This window comes from Fragaria vesca, linkage group LG6 (genome assembly GCF_000184155.1).
Source record: "Fragaria vesca subsp. vesca linkage group LG6, FraVesHawaii_1.0, whole genome shotgun sequence".
Classification (NCBI taxonomy): domain Eukaryota; kingdom Viridiplantae; phylum Streptophyta; class Magnoliopsida; order Rosales; family Rosaceae; genus Fragaria; species Fragaria vesca.
The window spans coordinates 13149393-13161799 of NC_020496.1; the positions used below are offsets into that span (position 1 = coordinate 13149393).

General features: G+C 39.2%; 1 protein-coding gene across 1 annotated transcript; it reads right to left on the reverse strand.

The window, feature by feature from the left end:
• Positions 1-591: 591 nt before the first annotated feature.
• LOC101306354 (protein ROS1-like) lies at positions 592-11077 on the reverse strand. The gene is made up of 23 exons (XM_004302982.1): positions 10988-11077; positions 10490-10555; positions 10326-10390; positions 9815-10225; positions 8934-9595; positions 8072-8846; positions 7589-7993; positions 6824-6914; positions 5465-6728; positions 5304-5383; positions 5051-5135; positions 4487-4578; positions 4335-4403; positions 4162-4198; positions 3989-4071; positions 3094-3579; positions 2811-2847; positions 2558-2621; positions 2108-2247; positions 1876-1941; positions 1669-1783; positions 1547-1585; positions 592-1061 (listed from the first exon to the last, which is right to left on the reverse strand). The coding sequence occupies exons 4-23, from the start codon at positions 10119-10121 to the stop codon at positions 946-948; spliced, it is 5013 nt and encodes a 1670-aa protein (XP_004303030.1). The 5' UTR covers positions 10122-10225; positions 10326-10390; positions 10490-10555; positions 10988-11077; the 3' UTR covers positions 592-945.
• Between the last annotated feature and the right edge of the window lie 1330 nt (positions 11078-12407).

Here is a 12407-nt window from a genome sequence, read left to right on the forward strand (position 1 = left end):
CTCTCTCTCTCTCTCTCTCTCTCTCTCTCTCTCCGATTGGATCTATTTTCATCTTGTTAAGTCTGAGCGTCTCCTTCGATTCTGCATCCGCAATCGGAGAGCGTCTCTCTCGCCGAGCTCCCAGCCAATTCGAAAGTCCAGAGGTACGCCTTCGATTTAGGTTTTCTCATATGAATTTGAATCTGTGTTTTCGTCTTCGCACCTTTGAAATTTCCTTATTCGTCTCCGATTCAAATCGATTTCTTCTGTATCTCTCTCAGAGCTTCATCTCCGGCTGAAGAGTTGAGATCTAACCGCCGACGATTCGGCTCTCGCAGATCGGAAGCAAAAGGTACACGCCTCTATCTTAAACTTATCTTAATCGGTACTTCTTTGAAATTAGGAATTTGCACATCTTAGGATTCTTTTCGGTGAGGCGAGTGATGTTGCTATTGATTTCTTTGTTTCTTGATTCCGTTAAGAGTTTGTCTGAAAAATTCATTCCGGCGAAAGTGGGTCGGAAATAGCACAATTCTCATTTGGATTTCCAGAGGGAATTTCATTCACAGATACATACATATTATGCGATATGAATAGGAAACAAAGTGTTTTGGAAATGCTATGAGCTTTTTATTACTTTCAGAATGCCAGAAGAAACTTTTGTGCACTGTATTTCGCTCTCCCTGCACCATTTTCTAATCTATTAAAGCTTACAATCTTCGGTCACTTTGCTCAAAGCAAATAGCAATTATGTTAAAACTGCATGACATCTATTGGATTATGCTGGCTGTTTTTACAAATTGGCTAAATCCCTCTTTGTTCATGTGAGGATACAACTTAAACTAAAACTACCCTTTTTTTTCTTCTATTCTCAACAAGCCGATTTACAATAGCTGAATCAGCTGCCACTCAATCTTGATTTCTCTGGTGCTCTTTAGACATGCTTCTTTGAAAATTTTGGAATGGCTACTCCTCTTTCTTGTCTTTTGGTTTGGCCAACCTGCTGGCTGGGAAGTGCAGCCGGGCCATTAAAGGACGTGGACCTCTTGATTTCTGATCAAATCCCCTCACGCACACAAATCCTGCACATCGATTAAGCAACTCTTTAGGGAACATATTTTATTTGGCCGTAGGTTTCTTAGGAACTTTCTACACGCAATTTGTGACACAAAAACAAAGTCCAATAAAAGGTGAAATAAAACACATTTGATAAGCTAATATCAAATTTCATTCGTAGTAAGGTGTAATCTGGTAATATTTGAAGTAATATGATTCATGTACGAAACCAGAAATCCTTGTATTACTCATTCTGTACATTTTTCCCATGAACCTACAAAGTGCTAGTACAAGAGCTATGTCAAGGGAATTCATTAGAAGGATATATTTTAAATATCGCTAGGTCTTATATGTTAGAAGGGAAGTAGGTTTTATATCTCTTGCAAGGATAAGGTTTTGAATATGTGTAGAGACAAGTATATCCTGTACCCATAGGGGAGAATGTGCATACAAGTTACAAATGAAACTAATATGGATGACATGAGAAATAGGAAGCAGCATATTTCCATACCTCTCCAAAAGCACTGTTGAATTTCTGGTGTTGTTAACCCTGGTAAGAAGAAGTACATTAGATGAGAAATCCGTTATATCAGTAGTCCGTATTATAAGAGTGTAAAGTTTTACAATCTTTACCTTTGAATATTGTCGGTATTGAGGTTCCGAAGTACACAGTTCTCCTATTCAGATTCCACAACCAGCCTCTTGGAACATCAAGAGGCTCAAGGCTCGAATCATGATCAGCAAATACCTGCATTGGACATCATATGTAATCAATATCCCCAACTTGAAATAGATTCATTAAGATATGAAGAAACTGAGGCTAGTTAAATAATCTCTCACCTCGTTAACTTGAAAGTAGGTGCCGTTAAGTGGGAAGCTCCCTCTCATTGCTGTTCGGCATGGTATCTGTCCATGATGTATTTCAAGAACAGTAAATATTTGTTATTGTCATCATCTTATAGTGGTGTTTCAAGTGTTTCATTGTTTTACTTTTGCTATGGTTATAATTATTGGTGGCTTTAACACTATACATGGCTATGAAGGTATTTTTAGTTTATTAGCATATTCTTACCAAGAGAGTCCCTCGAACTGTTTGTGAATATGCTTCCCGTGCACTATTGCATTGGAAACATTCCTTATCGTCACACAATTTTCCGAATTCTTGAGAACTACACCTATTCTCTGGAGGTTGAATGGAGTTTGCTGTTTCACCTGGCATGAACAACAAGGTAAGTTAGTTTGATTCAGCTATTAAACTTATAGAAATAATAGAAAATATATTAGCTTTGGGCAGGCCACCTTCTGAGGGGAGCATTTCTTAAACCAGTTTCTTAGTGGCACAGATGATAATAGTACTCATTATCACACTTGGGACTGTTCTTAGGGGTTCCTAAAGATATGTTGCCCACTTTGGAAGATGGTCCTAGGTTAAATTCTTTAAAAGAGGGAAAAATAGGAAAATTAAAAATTAATTGCCAAACTAAATTCTATATAGTTTGGGATTTCTATATCATCTGCTTACCTGGTGTCCAAATGGCCAAAAGGTAATTGCATGGATCATCAGGTTCGCGCTTATCCATCCCCAACTGTATTAGGCACAAAGCCAGATTTGGGTTAAAATTTTGGAGTACTTGGCAAAAACAAGAAGAGGAATATAAAAACAATACTTAGCCATGATTTTGGCACTCCACTTTCCCATAACTTAGAGTGCAAGTGCTAAAGTGGAGTGCCATAGTCCCTCCCATTAAACAATTTAGCATGTAGATATTACTTACTCGATCTAGAAGAGGGTGTGAATCAGGAAGTTCATAGCTGCATTACGAAGAACAAGAATTAGCAACATAAAAAAGCTAGGGTCATTGTTAGGTGATAACATCATAGTAATATTATGGTCTACAAAACTATGGAGTTTTTTTCCTAACTAAATCTTGTTTGTTTTTTAAGTAACTAGACTTTCAATCCCTATATTTTCGCTGTTCCTTTGATTCTTGGCTTGAAAGTTGGACATGGTTTTCGAATCTTCTTGAAATAATTAGAGTGATGTCAATGCATGCTTACACTTGGTGCTCAGTTCGTAGTCGGCTCACATTCTTAAGCTTTGGTGTAGGAAGAGATGCAGCGTCTGGTGTTAGAGCAACTAATGCCTTTGACATTTCTCCTTGTTGAAGTTCCATGTTTTGTTGCATATAATTTTGCAAGTTCTGAGTGAACTGTTCCATGTTAAGTTTAATTGTAGGAATTTCATTTGGGTCCTCGTAGAAATCCTCAATGTCTTCTACTATCTCTGTGCACTCTGGTTCTGGGGATGCTGGCTCTTCAATAATAGGTTCAGTATAACCAAGTGCAGACTTTGGTCTTGATTGTTGGCTTGCTTCAAGTTGCTGGTTTCCTCCCAACTGTTCTGTTGGGTGAGGATGAGGGAGAGGGAGAGGGATAGGTAAAGGCATTCTGTTGTTGATCTCACCAGGGTTTCGATACTTATTTCTATTTTGTGTTGCACTCACTATGCTTTTCTCCTCGGGCCCTGGCAAGGCAAGTCTTGCACTGCATCAATAAATGTTATTAGTAAATCTGTCAAATAAAGTAGCTGTAAAGTGGGTCTTATAAGGATCAGTAGTTGGCTGGTTAATAGCCTACGATATTTGGTGAATAGGTAATAATGGGCCTTTTATTACATAACAATATGATTCACAAACCCTTTTTCTTTTTTCTTGAACTACGTATGTTTTTTATTTCCATGTGTTGATAAAGCAAAGTCATAGCTGTTATATTCCCTAATCCCTATTTAATATAATTTTAACCATATATTTGTTTAGGACTAGTTTTACTCATCAGGATGTTTTCTTCTTAGTGGTGGACAAATGAACACATTTTCTTATCTATTGGAATTACCTACACGATGGAGTTTGTGACTTTAATTAAAATGCAAAGCTGGAGCAATTAGTATACAAACCTTGCAAATGCACTTGCAAAATGTCTACATTCTCCTCTCATTGGACATGCATTGCAATTCGGTTTGCTTTTCGTGCAGAAGACCTGCATCAATGAATGCCATTTTATCAGTTCTAAGCCTGTGGTCAGACAGAGGAATTCACTTCATATATATCACGAGACAAGACAACATACCTTTCCAAATGTTATCATCTGGTAGTGCAGCTCGTACCTGTTAGCAAATATTGAAAGGGTTTAGCCTATTGGTATCTGATTTATTGAAGACCAAACTTTGTTTTCAGAATCTGCAAGATCATTTTTATAAAACACGCTAGTGTATTGGGGTAAGAATATGAATTTGTACTAACAAGGTTCGTTGGTCAAGCTTGCAGAGTCTTGGCCACAAGTACTTCTGTATGGATTCCAGCACCGGGTACCTTTGAAAGACTTAAGCATTAGTAATATGTTGACCTATGTGGAAATAATTTCCGTTAGTGACATGGTGGCTCATTATACTAACAGTTCTAGAAGATGCAACTGCAGTGACTCGGGCAAGGGCTGAAGAGGTACCCATCCCAGCCGTACAGCTATACGTCCAACATTTGTATCGACCTACAAAGACAAATGATATATGTTGAGATGCTTCGTCTATTATTCAGACATACTTGATATATATATATATATATACAGAAAGGATGTAGAGCGGACGTCCGCACTCGGCTTAAAATGCGGACGTTCGTCTGTTCTCCATCCTCCGGCTCCGGCGATGGCGGGCCTCCACCCTAGAAGACTCCAGCCGCGTCCCCGACCACTTCCCCTCCCCGGCGAGTCCGTTTTTTTCCAGTTTCCGGCGAGATCGACTTTGTTTGAAGTTTTGGGTGATCTCGCTAGAAAACCGGAAAAGAATGGACTCGCCGGGGAGGGGAAGTGGTCGGGGGCGCTGCTGGAGTCTTCTGGGTGGAGGCACGCCGTCGCCGGCGCCGGAGGGTGGAGAACGGACGGACGTCCGCACTTTAAGCCGAGTGCGGACGTCCGCTTCATATCCTTCCTGTATATATACATATATATATATATAGATACTCACCGGAAAAGCAAGATGGTGAAGTGTTAAAAGCCTCACACACTCCACGCTTTTTAGCCCCAGTCCACGGAAGCTCAGCAGATACTCTCTACAGGCATAGGCATATGGAACACAAATCACAGAAGTTTGATGCATAATTTCACTACTTTAGGAGCATATCCATGGCAATTGTTAAGACACTTGCAAGTAAGTAATTAGTTCTAGACTTTGGTTTTCATAATTGTAAAATTGGCCTGTAATAATTCTATGGGCTTACTTTGCTTGGTCAGGTGGAACATCCCGCAACCATTCAAGATCAACACTCCCATGTTCTCTAAGTAGTCGGTTAAGGAATTCCTGCACAAATATCTCAATCATGTTGGTGTGTACAGGTAAATGAATTTGTTAATTATAATTTTACATTATAGTTATAGGTACCTTGATTCTTTCTGCAAGCATATTATTCATCCCCCTTTCTTTGATAGTTTGGGCAATGTCATTCACATTTGCAGTTCTTACAGCTTCCCAGTCCACGGAATCCATTGTGTTTGCTGTTTTTTCCCTTTTTCTTCCGTTTGGTTCTGCTCGTTCTCTTAATTTGTCCCAGTCCTGCTGAGCCTTTTTGTCTTTTCCAGGTCTTCTGTTCTTTGTCTTTGAGGTAGCAGCATCCTTTTTACTGACTTCGTTGAAGCTTAAATCTGACTCAGGTCCCTTATGCATAATATCTGCGGTCTCTCCAGAAATGTTGCAACTTTGCTGAATCTTATTTGTGTGCTTCTCAGTAGGTACGTAAACCTTATTTGGGTTCCCACCAACCCTGAATTGAGACAGAACCACATTACTTTTTCCTTGAATGCAAGTGCATGATTCACTGAAACATCTCTGTGCATCTTGATCATTGACAGTAAGCTTAATACTTGTTGTATCTTGACTCACAGATTCTGCTGTTAGTACACTCTGTTCCCCCAGACTGTCTTCGTAATTGTTCTTGAAAATATTAGAAGAATGGATTACCTCTTCAATCAATTCAGAGCACTCAACTTGCACTACTTCTGGGTTGGAGGTATTATGTACACAGCAATTATTGGAAGGGTCCTGGGATGCTCCACCGCTCTCTATATATTTTCTTTCGTTGTCATGCTGCATGCATATGGGCTCATGAAGTTCACAATTCAAATTTTCATGAGATGACAAATGGCTGCTTCTGACACTGTGGACTTCGACCTTCTGTAAAAACAATGTGGAATGATCCAAACTGCCATTTTGACATGAATTAGGTGCATCCTCTGTCTCTGAGTTGCTCTCGCATGATCCTGTTTTTTCCACAGTGTGAGAAGTTGAAGAATCCACAGAATTTTGAGATGAAACTGTATCATATCCTGTTCTCAAGTCTTCCTCTATGTAACATTCTGATGCTGTTCTGTTGACCAATGAATGTGTTATCTTGCAGTCAGGTTCACTTGTAGAGATAACTCCCTCACTAGTAATTTCTGTGTTCTCATTGCTGTTGACAACTTTTTCTTCACTATGCTCAGTGTCATGGAATGTTACGGAACTACAATCACAAAGTGGCTGGTTTGAAATCTCACTAATGCACACTTCTGGTTCATCTACTGCTAAGCTTGCAACTTTTTCATCGGATGCAGTTTGGTTGTTCACTGACTTCAGGGGAAAACGTGCGGCGAGCGACATGAATGCAGAGCTACAAAAAACATAAAAGGAGGAAATTAAGTAAGTTTTCCCAGTTAAGCGTTGTCTAATATTGAATCTCTAGGTACATGCCCAAAAAGTATTCACCTAGACAGATGGTCTGATACATTTTGAGTCAGAAAAACTCCTACCACCGAGTCCACAACTGATCCTTTCCATGGAGAGAAGCGTCTATCTCCTGCGGAAATAAAATAATACTATTAATTATATAAATATGTAACTATCTGTACATGAAGCTAGTGTTCACTTTGTGTACATGTACACATGGAGGACCAGGGTACTTCAGATTAGCAAAATAGAACAAAAAGTTGATTTTATTAAATATTATTTCTTTTGTCCGGTAGCCTGCTACATAGGATCCATTGCATAAGATAAGGTTGAGGATGAATAATTCTTGTTCTTTATTATTGTCTGATGTAGTATGTGTTTCCCTTCCTTGCCAAGTAGTCATTTCAATTGCAGTGTCTTTTGTATTGCTTTCATCATTAGCTTTTATGTTTTAGTAGAACTTAAACACAGTACCCAACTCACTTACAAATGGCATCATGCATACGATGAAATGACTAATAAAAGGTGAGTGTGATTTCCCTCAGTTAGACTAATAAAAGATATTTTGAAATACTTCTTAGCTGACCCTCTGGCAACTACATATGTTGTGTTCTGTATGATTACTCAAAATTGTTAATGCATGCCACTAAAACTGCATTGTCTAGCTTGCTGATCATATCTCACCAAAAACAAAAAAGAAAAAAAAGCTTGCTGATCATAATGTAATAATCAACTGAACTTAACTTTTCTCCAAAATAAATTTCCTGGCAGATAATTTAGAGATTATAATTGAAAGCTATGTACCTTGCACAAGATGCATTCGTGCGATAAAAGAGTCAGCACGACCTTGGAATACTCTACGCTCTTCTTCCCACCATTTTGCTTTCTGTTCATCCGTTCCATCGACGCCTTCACTGTTGATGTTATCCATCAGCAGCTTCCATACTTTATCAGTCTCTTCATCAAGATCAACTTTAGGTCGTGGCCGGCGTTTCTTGATAGGATCAAACGCCCCCTCAAATGGTACAACAGTGCCGTCTCTTCTGTAAAGAACCAACGCATTGTTCTCTTGCTTTTGTGTATTATAGACAACATTATACCCATGATATGCAAATTTGCTGCTTTCTCTATTTATGTTCAAACATTTTAATTGATCAGTAATAGCATCAACAGAAAGTATTTGCGTGCATGCTACTTCTGGTGGAACACCTGCAATTAATGATCAAGTAAATTTCAATTGACAGAATGGGCAACAACTCATATTGAAACATAATTTTATCGGCATACCTGATGATCCAGAAAGAAATGGTTGGTTCTTGTATAGCACAAGACTTCGGTGTGTACTGATAACAGTACTTCTCTTTGTTCTCTTTTTCTTTGCTAGTGTGGCACCCACTTCAGTGACTAGGGCATCCATGCATGTCTGAGTTGAGTTACAGTTCATAGCTCTTTGCCCATTACCATCAGCTGGTGGTTTGGTGAGACAGGTACTCTGGAGCAGCATGTGTTCTGGTGTTCTAATTAGAGAAGCCAAGTCACGAACCCGTGTTGGAGCTTTTGATCTTCTCCTTTTTGAACTCTGTGTCTGATATGAAGGCAGTATAGTCTCAACATCTTGCAGTTCTGATTGTCTCCAAACATTTTCTGCCATAGTCACACGACATGATGTGCTGGATATGATAGAAGTATATGCCTTATCAGTCCTCTTCTTCTTGTATATGTATGGAAAATGCATATAAGACATCATGTTCTCATATGCTGGCATATTATTGTAGTGAACTCCGAGAAAATTTCGGGGCCTGGACTCTGTCTGCTCAACAGCACTAGAATATTTTCTCTTGGATCCATTCAGTTCATTATCTTGTGTCAGAATCATGGATGAGCTGCAGTTAGAGTCATTTGGCCTTTGTAAAGAGGATCTAATTTCATCATCCAACACATTTTTATAACCAATTTGATCTCTCACTGTCGCTTTTCCTTCTGCAGTGTTGTTTTGACAATCAGCATACTCTCTTGCCTCCATGGAACTTTTTCTGGCAGGATACGGTGTGGCTGGAGATTGCTGTTCAGGCAATGACAAGTGATCTTTCAGCCATTGATTTGTAGAAAGGAGGAGTTCATGGGCTAATCCCATCGGTGTGTTATCTACCGTTGAATTAATTCCATTTCTGAGCTGCACAGTTGATTCTGATGCTCCATTGGTGCAAGAATTATGCACCTGTGAGTCTGAACCTGAATTTAAGGACCTGCATGAGGATATGTCATCTCCTGGATCTTCCATGTCATAATTCAACACCCTTCTGCATGATCTCTTGGTAGATTTCCGTTTAGTTGAATCTGTACACTCTCCAAGTTCCTTTGGTGGGGGAGGAGTTGCATTTTTGTCTAGTGCATTCTTCCTCACATACTTTCTTCTAGCTGGAGTTTCCTTAGTAGCAGGAGGTTTTGGAGGCGGCTTTGGTTTGCCTTCTCTAATAACCTTGGGCCTGTGCTTTCTCCTCCTTTGTTTCAGCTGTGGTGTCTGATTCAAGTCAATGCTATTGTCCCCTTCCTTGATGATGTTATTCTCCTGGAGCTGTGTCGAAGGAGTAACATGTGAAGAGTCTGTAGCAGGGTTTGCTACATCTTTATTATTTCTCTGCTCAAAGATTTCACATGTGGTAGCACCAGCATTCATCTGCTCTTCTATTTGCTGGTTTTTTCTATAATCTGCATTCGAGCTTGCCTTCTCTGGTGTTATGGGCGCAAATTGGCCATAGGTGGTCGCAGGTAGTGAATTCAAATCATAAGGAAGATGGCAGGGAAAATCATCTGCATAGCAACATTGGCTCATTCAGCAAGAGAGGTAACAAAAACAACATATCTTATTTTTATTGATCTATAGTGTATTTCATGTTCCTGTTTCTATAGTTATTTTCCCCTCTTCTTTAGTTTGGTGAGTGAGTGTGTTTAAAATGCTTTGCTCAAGTATAAGATAGTAAAACCACTAAATGAAAATTATGAGCAAATTAAATTTGTGTTGCAACTTACACTGAGGTTGTCCATGCATGACAACATTTTTATCTGCAGCATTAGAGGCAGCATGCGCAAGGGCCAGGAGATCTATACAAGGAACCTCTCTCGACATCTCGAGTGTGTTGCCAGCACCACCAAGTCCAGCTCCATTATTCCCTTCAATGGGTGGTAAAGCAAACGGGAATTTGTTTGGGGGCATAAAAAATTCATGGTGTCTATGTTGCTGGGAAAGTTTTGGGAGAAGCGGCCTGTATGGAGTTGTTGGAGCAATGCAAGAAGCCCAATCATGTAAGGCATCTTTCCTCTGCTCATTCATATCCATCCCTCAGTCTTCTGAGGGACCTTAGAATCTTAGATTTCCTCTGCCTTCGGCTTCTATGTCTTCCTCACCTCACTGAATTCAGTGAAATCAAGCTTTAGAATTACCTGCCATAGAGAAGAAAAAATAAAGCAAAATGTTGAGAAATTTTAGGAGAGAGAACACAGATGGAGACTAAAAAGTAGAGACATCACAACAAACACCTACCCAACTCATAAAAAACATCAAGCTGTGGCTTTCTTCATCACTCTTAACCCTATTTTTGGATTTCTCTGCCATAAAAAAACAGAGGAAATTTTGGGAAAATGTCAGGAGAGAAATTGAGAAAACACATGAATAGACCCAGTTCTGAGCTAAATCTCAATTCTTACCCAGTTCACCAAAATCGTCAAGCTCTGTAAATCTTCATCACTCTTGGCCCCATTTCATGGAATCACCTACCATATAGAAAAATTCAGCCAAATTATAGAAATGTAAGTAGAAAAAACCAGGTAGAAGCCACACTTTTCAGCTAATACAGAGCGGAACCAGTCCTACCCTGTCCACCTCTCACATCATACCAAAATCATCTCAGTAAAACAGATCTTCGAAACAAAACACAAAACCTCTGTAAAATTTCAAAACTGAGCTGAAAACAGAACCAAACAGCACGTAATTGAGGTAAACCTCATCAGCTCAATCCTAGTAATCACACAATTAGTGGGACTTTCCGGTTCCAGGAGCAAGCTGGAGCGAAACCGAAATCCTAAAGATGCTCCTAAGGATCTTCCACAGAGAATGCCACTTTATTCTCTAATGTTGGTTCAATTCAAAGCAGAAATTGGACCAAAGATTTGAGAAAGGAATCATAGGCTGGATGGAGAGTTTACCTAGATCTCATTTTCAGTGACTAGAAGACCAGTAAGGTAGACAACAGAGCAAAAATGAGAAAAGGTCTTCTTCTCCTTCTTATTCTTCTTCTCTCCCTCAGGAAAGTGTGAGAGAAAATGGAATTGAAGAAAACCAAACGCAAAATCCAGAGCTCTATTTAATAACTGATAACATCTTTTCCCGGTAAATGACCCGGTCTTTATATTAATATAATACTTAGTTTTTCATGTTTTCCGTTTTTACTGTGCTACCTTTGTTTGTTTGTTGCAAACGAACCGTAGAGTAGCGTACGCAGTAAGGCGTTAGTGTAATTATACCCCAACTCCAGGGGCAGTTACGTAACTCTAGTTTGCCTCAACAACCCACCGGCTGTGAAGCGTCGAGGATGGCCTCAAACACGTGATCGAGCTGCAAATCAAAGGGGTCTGCGTGTTTGACACGTGTCTCCCGCGGCCCTGGCGAAAGGTCGATTATAGGTCTCTGTGCTATAACGGCGTCCCCTTCAAGGAGGGGCGAGAAGTTCGAGGTCGGTAAATTTTTTTTTTTTTGACTGTTTTAATATTTTATTTGTCTGCTTCCAGGTTGTAACGGAGCCATCAGTTACGGCGTTAAAGTGGTCCCTCATGGCCATAACAAAGGTTCACGATATTCTATGAGGAGGTTGGGCTGTTGATTAAATTTGGCGCGCATGTGGCGGGTACTTATCACAGTCCTATATAATGGTTAGTGCTAATTTTTTTGCTTACAGTTTAATTAAACCTAATTTACATTATCTATGTCTTCCTGTTTTAACCGATCCTTGCGTACGTTTGCTTTCGCTGAAATTTTATCCGTCACATGCATGCATGCGCACGTAACATTTAACAAGTAAGTTAACGCCGCGATTATAAAATAGATGAACTTTATATAGGTCTCATATAATTTATATCAACACGTATGGTGTTATACGAGAATAAAAATCATTTAACTCGTGTCTTTAATTTTATTGGTTATTATTATTTCACCGACTTCTAAGATGATTTGGGAATGTCTCACTTTTTGACCAGTAAAGTGTACTGTCGTCTTCATGGGTTTTTTATTGAAAAATATATCATGACGGTTCATCTTGTGTTTTTCACTATCGTGACGTTTTGTCTTTTCTTAATGTAGATTTTAAAAACGCCAACATATTTCGTCGTTGTCTTTTTCATTTAACTAAATTAACTGTCTTCGCATTCATGAAATATGGTCTCTACTCAAAACTATGTTTTTCTGTTATAAACATTAACGGTTCAAGTTCGACAGAATTATGTTTATCTATTGGTTTAATCGAGTTTGAGTGCCTTAATGATAACCAAATTGGTTGAAATTTTACAGAAATGATCTATGCATTAGTATCTAAAGACTAGACGGTGGAGATGTGAAAATTCGATTGAAAAT

Bases quoted from the DNA above. Each gene is read 5' to 3' on its own strand.
- LOC101306354 (XM_004302982.1), bottom strand. From the start codon at position 10,121: ATGGATATGAATGAGCAGAGGAAAGATGCCTTACATGATTGGGCTTCT. The intron at 4,199-4,334 runs GTTAGTACAAAT...ATTTGCTAACAG, and splicing joins AAGCTTGACCAACGAACCTT to GTACGAGCTGCACTACCAGA. The intron at 1,586-1,668 runs GTAAAGATTGTA...TCTTCTTACCAG, and splicing joins AATACCGACAATATTCAAAG to GGTTAACAACACCAGAAATT.